Genomic DNA, 18,797 nt, shown 5'->3' on the forward strand with positions numbered 1-18,797 from the left:
TTTACATTAGTAAATAATAACAGTAAATAGCTGTGTTTTCGTATGATAGGGTCACATATGAGAAAGTAACATTAAAATGGAAAGATGCATGTAACTGCACTCAACAAAATGGCAGTTTGGTAGGCGATTAAATGTGTTAAATAATCATGTGAATCACGCCTAATTATGATTTGCTAATTTTATGACCCATTCTAATCAAATACCGACTCTTAATGTGTCATTAAGCAGAAATCATCTTGTTATTTGGGTCTTTTAAATTTCATCACATTGAAAAGCACAAGCATCATGACAGTATTATATCTCAAACCATGAAAATGAAAGGTTATAATTAAAATAATGGGTCACTCACTAATGGGTTTTTGTACAAATATTTCTAGTACTGACAGCTAAAGTTAATGAATCATGCAGTCATACACATCACACAGGGTTTGAAATATCATTTATAGAAACTTGGAAAAAGCACACTGTGATATGTCAATGTGATATGACATAGGCCTACATTTATATACTACACTGTTATAGGGTTGCAACACAGTTAATAAAAAGTTAATCATAACAAATTTAAAAAAAGAAAAAAAATATCTTAAATACAGAGAAAGCACTGGTTGCAGATGACTTATAATATAGCGCAGGACTTATGCGTACCTCTTATGAAATTTTTTTGGTGCTTTTCATTTTACAATCTAAACCCCTTCACTTTCATTATATGGAATTTCATTATATTTTCATTATATGTCTTCCAAAAAATATAAAAAGTAATACCAGTCTGGAGTAAATTATGACAATTTAGATTTCTTTTTTTGGATGACTCCTACACTTTTAGTCACAAGTTGTTTAAAGGGGACAGAGAATGAAAACCATTTTTATCTTGTCTTTGTTGAATAATGGTAGTCTACCCACATTCACAAACATACAAAAAGTGCTAAACATGCTAAACATCTCAGTCTCATAGAAATTCCTCTTTTAGAAATGTCAGCCAGAAAACGTCCCAATCTGAAAAACTGATGCTTATGACATCACAGGCATCTAACTGCCCCTCCACTTTAAAATAATTGGCTACATTTTTTGAGTGGCAGCAAAGTCAGCCAATCAGTAATGAGATTGCAAGTTAAGCTAGTAGGGGGAGCCAAATAGGTGCAAAACCACTTGTTTAAAACCCCCCACCCTAATAGAGCTATCTGAGAGAGGTTTTTAGGAAGCTTCTAAGGCATTACAGACCCAAACACAAAATAATTTTGTCTACATGTCACATCACAGAACAAGGATAAATACCCCGTTCAATCATTCTATGTCACCTTTAAGGAACCAATTCTTTCTTATCTTTTAATAGTCTGAAAGATCTTCCACTGGGCTTTTTTTGCCCAATATTTGTTTTGTGGCTGTTAAATGTTCCCCACTTTTTCAGATAATATGCTCATTTTCCAGCTCCCCTAGAGTTAAACATTTGTTTATCCATTTTGGAATCCATGCAGCTGATCTCCGGGGCTGGCGCTAGCACTTTTAGCATAGCTTAGCACAATCCATTGAATCTGATTAGACCATTAGCATCACACTCAAAAATGACCAGAGTTTCAACATTTTTCATTTTTAAAACTTTGCTGCCGTAACATGGCTGCAGCAGGTGCAATGATATTACGCAGGGCCCGAAAATAGTCCCCAGTTATTGAAAGTTACCAAGGGGTCTATTTTCAGGCGCTGCGTAATATTATTGCACCTGCTGCAGCCATGTTATGGCAGCAAAGTCCCTAATTATTATTACGCCGGAATGAGAGTATAGTTCATCTGCCTAGAAAATCACAGCTTTTAATTTTCTGTTGGTCTTAGTACACAATGTAACTACAAACGAGTCAAGTTTTAAATAGAAACTCTTTGGTTATTTTTAGCACGATGCTAATGGTCTAATCAGATTCCATTAATTATGCTAAGCTATGCTAAAAGTGGTACCGCCAGACCCAGAGATCAACTGAATGGATCCCAAAATGGTAAAACTCAAATGTTTAACTCTAGGGGAGCTGGAAAATGAGCATATTTTCAAAAAAGTGCAGTGTCCCTTTAAATAGTACTTGAATAGTGATTAGTTGATTTCTGACCTGTAGTTTCCCAGGTAAACGCCATCGGGGTTGAGCATGGGTACGATTTTAAAGACGACATGGTCACGCAGGACCTGCGCGATGGGATGCTGGCTGACCAGAAAGTCAATCACACCTGCAGAAAAGACCAGATGAAAACAAACGCGGGCAATGAAAGGTCCATCCACCATCAAATTGAGTTTGAAAGCCAAAAATAATTGGACAATACAAAGAATTACAACATCAGAGACATACATCTCCCATCGATACAAATGTGATAGAGCAGACAACACAAACAAAAAGAGACAGACAGAGATCTATGCAGCAGAGTAACAGAAAGAGAGAGATGCAAAGAGAATAAAGCATGTCAATAGTGTGGTCACTTCCTGTCCTTCAGATTGCCCTGTGCCGAGAGCGAATAATTGACAGGTAAACAAGAAACAATGAGAGAGAGAGAGAGAGAGAGAGAGAGAGAGAGAGAGAGAGAGAGAGAGCAGACCCCATCTCATTTCCCCCTCTTTCTCAACCCCTAACCCATTCTGTCCCACTCATTAGTGCTAATGGAGGCATAACAAGCTCTCTAATTGAGTCAATGTGGCACAGAGGCAGACCACACCGCTATGCTATCTAATTGCTTGAAGTTCTGATATTTATTCATGCATAGCCGTACGGCTCGTGTGTTATTAAGGTGGCCGGGCAGGTGACTTTGAAGGTTCATTTTGACCAAACTTCTATTAACCATAAAAAGCCTCTTCAGAATAACAACAAGGCCAAAGTCATTAATGAGCTGTGACTAAGAAAAGAGACGCACAGAAGGCCCTATGTTATTTGGCAACACACAGTGGTGATGGACTGATATCATTTGTGCTGTGGTCGATACCATCGCTGATATCTATAGCGGAGAGTGTCAGATTGCTGAGGTAATGGAGATGCATGCAGTGCAAACTCTCAGAGTCATATATTGTATAGAAATGATGGGCACTGGTATTGTTTATTAATCTGGGATGAAAATGAAAAATAAAAAAGATTTCTAGTTCACTAATTGAACATTTTACATTAACATTTACAAGTTGGCCTAGATATGTGACAAAGACAATAAGTAAAAGGTCAGAGTTTACGTTAACAAAAAAATCAGTTGTTTTTGCTTCCATTGACGCACATCAGATGCTCTTTCAAATATTATCAAAGCATGCTGGGAAAAATATACATCATCAGGTTTTGTGCAAACATGTGGATTTCATGCCATCTGGAGTGCATACTGTCACATATGCATAAAACTGCATCAGAATGCAGTCAGAATACATATACCACAATATTGCAGATGGTATCTATACTACATTTGCATATGCATCATATTTTAAGCCTGCCCTATAATATGAATTTTCACATAATTTGTCCTAAGGACATTGCAATAATAACTAATGCTTATACAGTATATAACTCACATGCACTACATAGCAACTGCAACAACTTTATAATAAACACAATAAGAAAATTCATAATAATTTGTGCATTTGGTGAACGCTATAGTGTAGGGATGCATAACGATTAATCGCGATTAATCTATAGCAGAATAAACGTTTTTGTTTACATCATATATGTGTGCGAACTGTGTACAATAACTTGCATAAATAAATAAAATCACACACATGCATGTATATATTAAAGAAATGTGTATATAATTTATATTATATATAATTATAAATACTTAATATATAAATATATATTTTTTCTTAAAATTATACATGCATGTGTGCATATTTATAATTATTATACAAAGTTCACACACACATATATGATTTAAACAAAAACTTTTATTCTGCTATAGATTAATCGCGATTAATCATTATGCATCCCTAGTTCATTTAAAATATACATTTGGTTTGTCAGTACAGTATGTGTTATTTGTATATTTATGTATAATTTATATTATATATAAATATAAACACTTAATATATAAATATATTTTTTTCTTAAAATTATACATGCATGTGTGCATATTTATAATTATTATACAAAGTTCACACACATATATGATTTAAACAAAAACTTTTATTCTGCTATAGATTAATCGCAATTAATAGTCATGCATCCCTACTTTGGTGCATTTAAAATATAAATTTGGTTTTTCAGTACAGTATGTGTTATTTGTATATGTATGTATAATTTATAATATATATAAATATAAATACTTAATATATAATTTTTTTTTCTTAAAATTATACATGCATGTGTGCATATTTATATATACATAATTATAATACAGTTCACACACGCACGCACGCACGCCAGTGGCGGCTCCAGAGATTTTTTGATGCAGGTGCTATGGGGATGCTCAACACTTAAGAGAAGGTGCTTGGAATTTTGGGGGCGTTTCATTATGGAGGTCGCATTGGACCACCCTTGGCATATATATATATACCCTTTTACAGCCCTCGTGACCAAATAGCCTGCTCGTGCATTTTGGCAACAGAAGTGGTGTTATTCCCCATTGGTTCTAACGTGTTAGCAACTCAGAAAGTTTATTCAAACGGTTTCCCAGAATCAAAATGTCTGGTTGTTGCGTTTGGTTGCACTAACATAGTATACTAATATACGTATATATGCTAACATCTTCTATCCACTCCACTATAGTACACGGATCTGGTAGCTGTGTTCAAAATGTTGATAAAGTCAACTTTTTTAAAAATAACTTTCTCTGTCTGTGTTGCTTCAATGCTGATTCTCGCCATACTTCCGTTGCCAAAATGCGCATGCATACGTTGACATGTCGTAATTGTGTACAAACAGTAAAATAATCTATATACACGCGTAACGTACACGCCCGCATTAACTGACTCCTTTCGCGACTATGTAAAAGTATTCAACACAAGGGCTATAGATACAATATACATAAGACTGCCAATGTAAACCTCTGAAAATAATATTTCACAATTCTGACACAGTCAAGCCCTGAATACAACGGAGCAACAACACAATCCAACAGAAACTGTGCACGCTTTTGCTCAGATCACGAAATCGCACAGCCAGTTACCAACACTAATCTAATGATAAATCAGCAGTATTCCTATGGTTGGAGCATTATAGATGTAACTATGAAGAGCCAAGATTTCGGCTGCTTTAACCACCAGATTAATTCAATTTGTAATAGCCAACAGCTGGGGAAAATCAAGCACTTACCATGGACGTCTTCACAACTTTTGATTGAGTGCGAAGGCATCAATGATGTTGTCGCAATTAAGGGTCTTTGCTACCAAACTTGCTATCAAAAACAAACTGCCGTGCGTTAAGGTCAAAGGTTCACCTGGCGCTGCACCCATTGGCCAAAGAAGATCACCTGTTTGGGCCTTGTTATTTTACATTAAAATGTATATTTTTAAATTATTATTTAATTCCTTTTTTAACAACATGAAAAAGAATATTCTAACATGACATTAAAATATAAACATATAAAATATTACAGACATTTCTTGGGGGTGCTGGGCGGGTGCTATGGATATTATAGGGGGAGCTACAGCACCACCTAGCTCCTCCCTGGCGCCGCCTCTGACGCACGCACGCACGCACGCACACACACATTTAAACAAAATCTTCCATTCTGCTATAGATTAATCGCGATTAATCGGTATGCATCCCTAATATACATTTGGTTTTTCAGTACAGTATGTGTTATTTGTATATTTATGTATAATTTATATTATATATAAATAAAAATACTTAATATATAAATATATATTTTTCTCAAATTATACATGCATGTGTGCATAATTATAATTATTATACACAGTTCACACACACATATATGATTTAAACAAAAACGTCAAAAAACATTCTGCTATAGATTAATCACAATTAATCGTTATGCATCCCTTACCATAGTGCATTTAAAATATACATTTGGTTTGTCAGTACAGTGTGTTTCTGGGTTTGAACTCAGGACCTTTGTGTTCCTAACACAAGTGGACAATTTTATTTTGAATGAATTTATTTTAATAGGAATTAAACATTTCAAAAGCTACTCATTATTGTATTATTATTGTTCTTTATACAAAAATGAGTTTGAGATCAAAGGCTTTTTAGGAAAGTTTTTCTGTCGTAACACAGTGTTTTGCTGTATAGCTGATGTTCGTGATGGAATTGCCTTTGAAATCTGGGCATTTTGTCAGAATGTTGTGTCAGCAAGTGCTGCGCCCCGTGACAGGTAAGGTCTTTGAATCACCGGTTTTAAACAGATTTAGGAGTGATGCATAGAAGGTTAGTTGACACATCCTCTAATCTGCAGTACACTCCCTGACCTCCACTCGACAGAATCAAACTTATAAAGTACAAAAGAAAAACTGTTCAGATGAAACACAAAGGTCAGTGTTTTGTATTTCAACATCTCCATACTGTTGGAATCCGTATGCGTGTCGAGTAATGACGAGGTCTTACCATGACAGATGAAGGAAGCAGGTGATTCTCCAGGATGAACGCGGGCAGTGAGAAACACCACCCGTTTTTCTCCCTCTTGGTTCAGATGGGCTGCAACAGAAACACACGGATGCGCAGAAAGGTTATTCTCAGCAGGTAGGGGTCCTGGCAGGACGATGCATTTGTGGTCAGGAGCCATATGTCTGAGCCATGGAAACCCAGTATGACAGCAAAGGAGTGATGGGAAATGTCAGAGCTAATGGAGACTCCACACGAGCACAAAACAAAACCAGCTACTGAACTCAAGAGCATATAAGCTGTGGCTGGAAAATTAAGACTTTAAAGATGATGTATTCAATTATGGTTAACATACTCTGCTGTAAAGGGATGGAAATTCATCAAGTCATCATTATTTATTCACCTTCATGTTGTTACGAACCTGTATAAAATGTATTTGTTCTGCTGAACACAAAGAAAGATATTTTGAGCAATGTCTCTAACCAAACTTTTTTGAGCACCACTTACTTCCACATTTTATTTTCCTAATATGGAAGTCAATGGTTCCTTTGTTTTCTGCTTTATTACCAATATCTTCTTTGTGTTCAGCTAAACAAAGAAATGTATACAGGTTTGGAACAACTTGGGGGGTAAGTAAATAATGACAGAATTTTTATATTTGGGTGAACTATCCCTTTAAAATCCATATTAATATGCAAAGATAACCACACATATACATTTCTAGCCTGATTATCCTATTGCTCTGTATTGCTAACCAACATTGCCCATTAGTTGGATCACCCTTAACCGGCCACATACTGTTACATTAGCTCAACCAATGACAAGTTTTCAGAAGACTTGTTTAACCATTTTTAAGCTTTATAGGGATAGTTCGCCCAAAAATGAAAATTCTGTCATCATTTACTTACTCTCATGTTGTTACAAACCCGCATACATTTCTTTGTTCTGATAAACACGAAGGAAGTTATTTTAAGAAATGTTTGTAACAAAACGTTTGTGGACCCCATTCACTTCCATAGTAGGAAAAAAGAATACTATGAAAGTAAATGGGGTCCACAAAGAGTTTGATTGATAGAGTTTGGTTACAGACATTTCCCAAAATATCTTCCCTTGTGTACATCAGATTCAGAACAAAGAAATTTAAGCGGGTTTGTAACAACATATAATTGAGTAAATGATTACACAATTTTCATTTTTCGGTGAACTATCCCTTTAAGAGAAAACATTTGCATGAAAAATGTTACTGAAGAGTTTTTATGTTAATCTGTAATACCGCAATTATCCACTAGATGGCACACTTACCCAATTTATAAAAAAACTGAAGCAAAAATCTTTTTGGTAACACTTTACTTGAAGGGGTGTTCATAAGACTGTCATTATACCTCCATAAAAGAGCTTTTATGCACATTCATGACAACTGTCATTAAGTGTCATTTGTTCAATTATGTCATTTTTAATGCAAATATGACATTGTTTGAATTGTGTTTGTTATGACAACTTGACATTAACCAATACATCATAACTTGTCATAAATCTTTCATAAACATGACATAACAGAATAATTATCAAACTTAAGAAACTACCTAGCTTTATGGATTAACATTACATTTAACTGTCATTTAAATGTCATTAAGTGTTAATACTTTGTCAAAAAATTTTAAATACCTCAACAAAATGTAACAGACACGTCAAAATATTATACTTAATGTATGTGCACAATACATAAAAAATTACAACTAACAAAACTTGCACTTCCTCACTTAGAGGTTTCTGAAATGTTTAAACAATTTATACTTTTTTTTTGACATTTTTCTGACATGATAATTATTAACATAATTAATTAATTAATGTAATTAACTGTTTTTGCTGTTTTTGTAATTAATGTGTATGTTTTGATAATCGTATGAATCTAATCTCTTACAAAATTCCTTCACAATAATGCAATTATTTCAGCTTTTTGCTAAACAAATTGTATTTTTAAGAAAAATACCCATATTTAAAAGTTTATAAAAAATATAGATAGGATGAAACGTTTTTTTTTTTCCGTTTAGTTTGTTTATTGTTATTTTTTAAAGCAGAAAGTCTGTTCTTTCATTTGATATATTTGAATGTTTATATATTTTTAGAAGAACATTTTCATGAGTGGCATTTTGTGAAACTTTTGTAAAAAACAAAAAATGCTGCAGGCAATTTTTCAAAAAAAAAAAAAAAAAAAAAAGGCTAACGTAGAATGAGTTAAGATGCAGTAGCAAACTGTTTACATTACATTAATTCATTAGCAGACAGTTTTATTTTAAGCGACTTACAAATGAGAGAGCATTTAACATTTTGTCTGTTTAATTCTATGTGTCAGGGAGATGGACAATGGTAATGCAAAACTACTGTAGATTACTCAAGGTTTGGTTAAAATGTGTCTACAGCCTATTACCATTATAAATAGACTTCAGGGAAAAATAAAACTGCAGGACATGGCTTTAAAGTTTTGTCCCCTTTCAAAGTTTTTTCATAGATGGGAAAAGGCACAATTTTAAGCAGAAGTAACTCTCTGTATAAATGAATTCCCTCATTACAGATGCAATAATGACTCTCAGATCTGTTTCCAGATATTCTGTCCTCTCCTCCTTTCAAAGTCCCAAAGGATACAGAGATGAATTTAATGTACCATAAATCAAATCAGAGCCTCTTTGTGCACAATTTCGGTTGTGAATGAAATGGGGAATACCATTCAAGGTAATGAAAAGCAAGGCTGGAGTGCCAACAAAAGCACCTGTTTAAAAGTCGGATACGCTTCCAGACTGAGAGGCGAGCATATTTTAGATTCTGAGCATTCTGTTGCTTTGGACGGGACATGACAATATCCAAAAAAAAGAGAAATTATCTGTCCGTGCAGTTTTTTCTCTAGTCGGCTGTCCAAATGTGTACGTCAGAAAGAACTATTTTCAATGCAAGCAAGAAAATCACATAATGGCCAACAGGGCAGAAAAGCACATCAGTTTCCCACACATAGACCTGTGGGCAGATACAGACACGCATAAAATATGTGTTGTTGTTTTTTTGTCATTCTCCACAAATATGATAAAAATACGAAACAATTTGTCTTTCAAATAATATGGATGATTATGTTCCATACATGACTGCTGATTCAAGATGACAAATAGACGTGTGTGGAAATAACTGTCTACAAAAAGACCGCGTGTGTGTTTGTGTCTGGGGAATATCTATAGAATTAATAAGATACACACACACATACACACACCCTGATGGCTCAGCAGTCTGAAGAATAGCAGAACACGGGTCAATCCACAAAGATATCCCCCTCACTTCTAGAGTTGACCGCGAATGAAACATTAAAATATCCATATGCATTATTCAGCAGGCTCCTTCTGAATATTATATCCATCCATCACTAGCTGTAAAGACAAGCATGGCCTAATACATTATGTCTGTGGTAACTCGGGCTCCCACGGGTCTGTCTTAAAGTCTGGAAGGGATTGCAAATGGTGAAGGGAAATGATTAGAACTGTGCTGCAGGGAAAAAAACTCAATCCAGCAACCAGACCTGCGATCATTGTCGCATTTTTGCACTAAAAGCAGTTCAGGAAAACCTGTCATCTTAGATTCTCAGAGGTCCTCTTTTACACGGAGCAAGAAAAACTACCTCTGCAAAAATTCACCAGAGCTTCTACCAAAACACCATAGTCGCTATTGGAACTAGAATGTAACTGAGGCAAAATTTATCACTTCTATCATCACAAAATGGATAGTTTCTGTCCAGGGTGCTGATTGGTCGATACAGTGAAACTGATACATTCCTGCCATGGTATTATGCACATAATAGTAACAGCTACTGTATGATGTAATGTAAAACACATAATCACACAAATATTATGTATAATGTATCACTGTGCAGCCCTCATTGATTAACACCCTGTAATTTATGTATATGTACGAGTAATATTTTTATTTAGGAACTATTTACCACAATAATGAGGTTGGGGTAAATTTTGTGAATTAGGATTTAAATGCCCATGCATGACCATATAGATTGTTACTAAATTAAATAAAATGGCAAAATAGAAGACTAACTGTTCAAGAACAACACATATACAATTATTATTATTTTACAGTGTCAGAAAAAATGGTCACAATATGTACTCCAGCTCTTTACCAAGTTACTGGGTTGTTCTTTTTCACATTTTCTAGGCTGATAGAAGCCCTGTGAACCCAATTATAGCACTTAAACATGGAAAAAGTCAGATTTTCATGCAATGGCCCCATTAAAGGACACACCCAAAAACTGCACATTTTTGCTCACACCTACAAAGTGTCAATTTTAACATGCTAAAATAAATTATTTGTATGTTATTTTGAGCTAAACCTTCACATACGTACTCTGGGGGCACTAAATATTTATTTGACATATTAAAAAAGCCTTGTGAAATGTCCCCTTTAAAGTGAAAAAACTTAAATTGCTAAAACCTAAAAAATGTAAGCTCTTTCCCCTTAAAATAAGACAATGTCAGAATACAATCCATCACGTACACTGCGATCACAAAATTCTGGCCACTTAATTATCCCTAGAATATCAAAAGTGTCTAAAGGTGGTAGATCCTTCTCCTACTTAGCCCCTAAGCTCTGGAATGATTTACCAAATACTGTTCGAGTATCAGACATAGTCGATCAATTTAAAACTAAACTTAAGACATTCTTCTTTAACAAAGCATTCACATAAAATGTCCAGTAAACATACTTATCCCGCAATAGTTAGTTTGTCTAGAATAAAGCACTCACATACCTCATATTGGGTAATATACTTAAGCCGCAATAGTTAGCCTGTCTGGAACCGAGCTGACTTAAACCACTATACTGTATGACACTTGCATTACATGTGAACAGCCCCTACGCTAATAGGATTCTGTTTCTCTCTCCCTGTCTCGTCCTTGACCCTGAGGACAATGAGACTAACAGACCCAGTTCCTGCAACCGTGAAGGTCATCACACCGTTGATCTACTGACCGTCCTTCTACAAGATGCCCAGCCGTTGCCTGACCAGCGACCACCTGCGGAACCAGTTTAATTCACTTACCCGTTCACATACCCCGATAGTATTTATATATGTATCTCTCTCAAGGGTTTTTCCCTCCTAGGAGTTTTCCCCCTGGACTAGCCAGGAAGGTTTTTCTCCTAGGGGGTTTTTTCATCCCCTGGAGAGTCCGCCACCTTTGGCTTAACTTACTACTTTACTGTTTACGTTACATTATTACTATGCTCGTTTTTCTATGCTTTTCATACATCTATTAATGTAGAGCTGCTTTGAAACAATTAACTATTGTGAAAAGCGCTATATAAATAAAATTGAATTGAATTGAAAATGTAGGTTTAAACATTTTTTGGGGGTGTTAACACTTAAAGTAATTTTTAAAGTTAATCCAACTTTCACTTTTTACAGTGTAAAGAGTTCATATTAAGATTCAATGTATATCTCAAAGTTACATATTGGTACCTATTAAAGGGTACTGGCCCCCATGACAGCTATGGTACATATTTTGACCATTTTTTTCTAACAGTGTAGTAATAAAAACACAAAGGCACCATGCTCTGGGGCACCAGCTCTAATTGAGGTTTCTCTTAAAAGAGAGAAAAATATGACAATAACAATAAAATAAGATTTTATGATATGTTAAGGTTGCATTTCCAAACAACATTTTAACTTTATATCTTAAAAATGATGCCTGGAAACCTATTACAACTTCAGTATCGGGCCATTTAAACTTACTACTTTAAAACAAATAGCTCATAAAAATCAAATTGATCTTAATATGCAGCATCTTCTTGTTGTCAAATTCCCTGCCCAAATAAGCAGAAATGATCATACTTTGCAAAAATAAAAAACAAATTAGCATTGGTAAGAATTCACATTTATGAGAACGCGCACACCATGTGTTTAAAACATTATAATGGTGACAACAGTATCATTTACAAATCTAAACAAACATATTTGCCCTGCCTTATTTCTGGGTGTCATTCCGCACCCCTTTGGTTTTATTGGGCCTGTCTATAATCTATGCTTCACTACACAAGGTGCAGCCGGAAACCACACTGCAGTGAACAGATGATTATCTATCATGTAAAGCAACTGTTACCACATGGATGCACACAGAGCCCTCCCATAGGACTGGGTTGTCGTGTATGGTTGGTCAATAATATATCACAGTCTCTCTCACCGTGTCCTAAATGACTCCAGTGATCGTTTAGCTCATTGCTATGTACACAAGCCTAATATCTTATTGATCCCATCTGGGTTTGTGCTGAGCCGGAGGAAATGCTGATTGCCGCTATGCAACGTTTACCCATATATATTCTAATCTGCTTCCTAGGGGCCTGAAAAATACTCGAGCATGGGCTGCAATCATAAAACAGTTGAATTTTAAGATAAATATACTCTCTCTCTGTCCTTCACAGAGATGAATGGCTTTGCCATTCAGAAATCTCGACGGAGACGCTCGGGCATTTGAAATGTGAGTGATTGCATTGGACGCGGCACCGGGGCTCTTATAAATCCTGACCCACCGCAACACGCCGAGGGGTGTAAAACAATGCAGTGATTTCCAAAAAAAAACTAATGCTGGAGGCAAACGGCACATTAAGATGTAGGACAGATGGAGAGAGAGCTGTATCTTTATGTTGTGCTGTGCCTATAGACTCCCCCACCCGTTCCCATCCATTAACACAAATAGCCATGAGATGCGTCATTACGAATCACTTGCAGCCATTCCATACGGAGGTAATACTTTGTAGGATATGTTCATATTGTCAGTATTTTTAATCTTTACTTCCCAGACAAATGTTTGCCTTAATGTTGCTCTTTTACTAGAAAGGCTGCACAATACACAGCTGTCGTTGCATCTTCTGACCTGCAGGTGATGCTAAAGATCAACGGCAGGCTGGTAAAGTCCCCAACACATCTGATCATTTGCAACCCACAGCCCTGCAAAGGCAGAAAAACTCTTACAAAACAAGACAAATGTGCTTTAGCAATCCGAGAAGTTTTTTTTCTCTTCCCTTGTTTTGCTGCATCAGTGGTTTTTATCTTACGCCATTTCCCTTCAACATCTGTCAGACATCATGATGCCTTAATGCACGGACGTTCCCTTGACCGAATGTACCTATAAGGACCTGGTGGGACATAAACAACTTTTCTCTTATAGAGGAGACGTGCTCCCAATTAAACCATAAAGCACCAGTAATGGGCTGACTCTGTTAAAAGAACCCCACTCCACTGATCCATATTTCTTTTTTAATGGTGAGCCTGGCCGGTGCTGGGAATCCTCATTTCACTTAAGACCTCACTACTCCAAATCAAACGAAAGGTCAACGGCACCGTCCGGCCCCCTGTACTGCTACACACTTCCATTAGGAAAACGATGGGAAGCGAGAGACTTTCTGTATTTGACAACCTTGGTCGACACGGACTCTCACCTGAGAGTACCACCCAGCACAAGAAGATATAATAATAAACGTGTATATTAAGATCATGTGCGATAAATATGCAAATGCAGTCGGAAGGAGAGAGAGGTTACTTTGACGAAAAGTGAAAAATCTAATGGATTTTGAAGGTTATGCAGATTGTGCAGTTTGTCTTTTTCTGGCGGTCGACGTGCCACTTTTAATGCAAACTGATAAGACATGAAAAGAGTCCTGACGTAACACAATAACATGGGATCTTTAAGAGAGCTGGAACTCAAGCAGATCAGATTTTGCAGAAATGGCAGCTTGGGTCTGTTAAGGAGTTTGTTTTCGCTCTCACTGAAAAAATGGTCAAAATATGGTTCAAGCTGTCACTGGGGTAATACCCATTGAAACGGTTCTAATATGTATAATTTAGTTACAGATATGTATACACCTGGTATCGATATGTGGGGACCTGTACTGATATTAATTCTTTAGGTGCATATGTGTAGAAAGACAAAAGACTAGACTATACTAGGCCAAGAATTGAATGCTTAATTCTGATTGGTTGAGATATGTTCCATGTGTATGCATTATTTTTTCAATAAACGCTGACCATCTGACCCATCAAATGTCTTAAAATATCCACCAGAGTAATATCTTAGCAATGTCTGTGGTAACCGTGGTATAAGCTGAATAATTGACTCGGGTCCTTTAAATTATTTGCAGGGTTCCCACACCTTAGTTAACTTCAAATTCAAGGACCTTTCAAGTACTTTCCAGGTCCAATACCCTCAAATTCAAGGACTAATGTGGGGCACATTTCAAGTGAGAGCAAGGTTACATCGTGTTAAGATACATTGTTACAGTTCCCTTTTGATGGAACTCACGCTGTGTCACTGCGGTGACACTTTGGGGACGCCTCCAGGGGTAAGTGTGTCTGAATGTGTATATCAAATTCAACCAATGGTGAAGCTTAACGACAAAGAGCAGGGTGACGCGGGAGCCAGGAAGTATATCGCTATTTGAAATATTGCCAAAGACGGCGTTACAGGGACGCAGGAAGTATGGCAAGGGAGAGGCAGCGTCTCGTTCCCTTCTAAGGGAACAACAGTTACATACGTAACAAGAGACGTTTTCATGTGTCAAACACACAACTATGCAAAAAAGCATTTTGGTATAAATCAACATTCGCATACAGAAGATATGAGCATTTAAAACGAACAGTTTACAGTAGCTCGAGTGCTTAAATTTTTATGATATTATCCTACACTACACAGGGAATAGTGTGATTCCAGAAAATCAAGCACTTTCAATGACCTGTACAGTATCTATGTATGTATATTATTTTCAAAAAGTTCCCAGGGCCTTGAATTTTTTTCCCCAGATTCGCAAACTTTCAAGGATTTCAAGGACCCGTGGGAACCTTGTATTTGAAAATGCACACTCCACTTGCCACATTACCACCTTGGGTGTGCATCAATAATTCCTTGAATAGAATAGAATAGGCTTTATTATCATTGCACATCTGTACACAACGCAAATTTAACTTTCTCTTTAGATATAATATATACAGATTTATATACAGATTATATACAGATACAGATTTTTAAGCATTTTTTGGTCTCATCAATTTATTTCTCTTTATCAAAAAGTATAAGTATAAACAAATATAAACAGGTGTACAGAATACGGACGAGTGCAGGTGTAAACCAACCAATATGTGCCAAGTGCAGGCGAATGCAAATATAAATAGATATGTACAAAATGTATAGAGTAAGGGTGAGTGCAATGTAAGCAGTTAGGTACAGAATGTATAGAAAAGGTTCTTTCTAGTGATGAGGGAAATGTTTATTTTAAGAACCGTGGACTGAATGGTTATTTGCAGACTGAAAAATGGCATTGCTGTGAAGAACCTTTTAGCAGCAACTTTATATTTAAGAGTACACAGTGGCCATTTCTCAATATGCGTACTGTTCTAATTCAAAGTTCACGTCAAGCCAAGTTCACATAACATCCCTGAATGCGTTCTTGATCCGCCCATTTTATCGCAGATGCATCAGGAGGTGACTTATGTGGATTTATGACAGACAAGTTTTCCATAATGCATTTCGAGTTAACGGCAATGGAGTTTAAAACCTGAACAATATTCAAAATATTACTCTTTCTGTGTCATAAAATGTAGTTTTAAAAGCTGTTCAGTCGAGAAAATAGATGAATAAACTTCTCTTCAAATCTGTTCTGGTCAGTTAGTAAAGATATCGGCCATATTCAAATTTTCTCAGACGATTTCAAATATGTAAATTTCAGGTGATCAGTGGGCGGTCAGCGCCATGTACACCACCGAGGGCAGCCTCATATGGCAAAATTTGCTGTTTGCTCAGTGCAGCTGCTCTGCTATTTGGTGTCTGATGGTCAAACAAAAAATATTCCCTTTGGATATATCTAACTGGTCTCATCAATTTATTTATTTAGTCTGTTATTTGTTATTATCATTTTGACTGATGTTAAAGTTATGTTTTATAACTCAAATCATATACAGTTTATAAAACTGTAACACTACTTATGTAGTAAATGTAGTAAATTACTTACATTTGTACTTTAACCGTTTTTTTTCTTGTCTTTATTTCATGTTGTACAAAACTTTTTGAAGTATTAAAATAAATGGATGTGTTTTATATCATATTTCATTTTTTAATAAATACATTAAAGGTCCATTGTGTAACTTTTAGAAGGATCTCTTGACAAAAATGCAATATAATATACCATTGGCGACCGGTGATTTTTTTTGGGGGGCGCTCGGTGTGAAGTTCGTCACAACATGTATGTAACCCGTCATGTGTGTGGTTCGTAATTTCAAAATATGTGTTTGGCGCGTTGAGTGAACCTATGTACATCACGTGTCTTGTCAAAATAAGTGCCTGCTGCAGACGCGTCTAAAGGGTTTATGATAAAAGAGACGCTCACGTTTGCCAGATACTCGCATAATCTCATGTGTAATCAGTGTTAACTGTTAAGGGAGTGTCTTGCGTGTATTTTGTGAACGTGAGCATCTCTTTTATCATAAACGGTTTTGACGCGTGTGCAGCAGGCACTTTTTTTGACAAAACACTTGATCCACATGGTTCACATGACGCAACAACCACATATTTTGAAAATACGAGCAACACACGACACTCCGAACACATATTTTGAATTTGCGCCCCTCAGATGAGCAGTCACGAGCCGCCACTGCAATATACATAACTATATTATCAGTTGCGTATAAATACCTTAACATAATGAACTGTATTGTTGACAACATGTTTGTCCAGTGGCGGCTACCATATGTGTTTTAAAATTGAGGGGTAAGTTGTTGGTTGCAATTCGCAATCTCAACACTATGCCGCTAAAATGTACACATACCAAATTTAAAGTTAATTACTGTGCGCACCATAGACTGTAAAAAAAGATGGCCAATGCGACGTCGCTTCCTTCCATTGTAATGAATTGAAGGAAAAACGTAATTTTTGAGCCAGGGCACGCGTGGATGGAATTGTCTGTGGACCCCAGAGGTGGAGCAGCGGTATCAAACTTTCGCCCAAACGTTGGTGCGCCAAATTCAACCACGCCAATTGAACGTCTCATTTGACTGGCTTGCTAAAATAAGGTAAGTTAAACAAAACTCATTTTGTCATTGTGTGAAATAACACAGAAATCAAAAATTGTAGTTAATTATATCTTCAATCTTCCCTCGAAGCTCCGAGAATCCACTTAGAGAAGCTCTCAATCACATATGTGAATCATAACGACACGCCTCGTTTCTATAGCATCAAAATGAAACTTATCACAAAAATTAACTTCATTGAACATATCAGGGTGATAACAACTTCCAGAAGGACCGAAACCATCTTTCGGAATATTTTATTGGAAGTGTAATTTAGTCTTATTCGTTTGCGTTGAGACGGCGGGGTTTATGAATTGTACTGCAGCCAGCCACCAGGGGGCGATCAAAGAGCCAGCAGCTTCACTTTTTAAGATGTATGAGGTATATGTGTTGCTTGAACCAAATATTAATATTTTCAAAACGAAAACAAGCATGGTTTCTGCATTTTATATATCTTGTTTTATTGCAATAATACATTAAAAATAAGAATGGCCATGGCTGCACACATAGGTTAGATTGAATGATGACATGAAGTACCCTGCTGTTCTATTTTTATAATATAACCGGACTCACGTCCCTCCTGGCTTCGGGGTTTTCGCTCTTCTGAGTCAGAATTTGCGAAGGATGCAAGTGCGAACTTAGCATTCTTGGTATTGAGAAACAGCCAGAATGCAATAATATTTGTGTCTGCACCAAAAAGCTACCAAAGAGTATTATATTATCATGGTCACTACCACATTCTAACATGAATCTTTAAAACATTCATATTTTAACACACATACACATAAGAGAAGATGAGATCTTTGTGTTTCTCCAAGACAAAGACGAAATATTAGAGAAAAACTTAATACTATCCTGAAACATACTAGTTTTGACTTCTTAGCGGATGTAATTTACTAAATTTATTTCAGAGGATTATAGTATAGGTCCCATATATTTTTCCTGACAGCTGAATACCTTAAAGGTGAAGACGGCTCTACGCATGCAGAAGTAAGCATTAAAGCAATAATATTTATAAATCTGATGTAAGTTATTCTACTATACGACTTTCGTTAATAAAGTCTTATATTTTATCATCCTTATTCTATATTTTACTATTACACTACCCTTAAGCTTAAAGGGATAGTTCGGCCAAAAATAATATTAAACCCATGATTTACTCACCCCCAAGCTGTCCGAGTTGCATATGTCCATCGTTTTTCAGA

The 18,797-nt window shown here is 36.1% G+C and overlaps 1 protein-coding gene across 2 annotated transcripts in view; it reads right to left on the minus strand.

Moving 5' to 3' along the window:
- The window catches only part of agbl4 (AGBL carboxypeptidase 4), a 549,929-nt gene that overhangs the window by 47,280 nt on the left and 483,852 nt on the right, over positions 1-18,797 (minus strand). For both annotated transcript variants that reach the window (XM_065248477.1, XM_065248476.1), the window contains exons 7-8: positions 6,501-6,590; positions 2,091-2,205 (exon numbers count right to left, since the gene is read on the minus strand). In XM_065248477.1, the coding sequence (XP_065104549.1) occupies positions 2,091-2,205; positions 6,501-6,590 (205 nt within the window). The remainder of the gene's footprint in view (positions 1-2,090; positions 2,206-6,500; positions 6,591-18,797) is intronic.

Source organism: Paramisgurnus dabryanus, chromosome 11, assembly GCF_030506205.2.
Source record: "Paramisgurnus dabryanus chromosome 11, PD_genome_1.1, whole genome shotgun sequence".
In the NCBI taxonomy this organism is placed as follows: Eukaryota; Metazoa; Chordata; class Actinopteri; order Cypriniformes; family Cobitidae; genus Paramisgurnus; species Paramisgurnus dabryanus.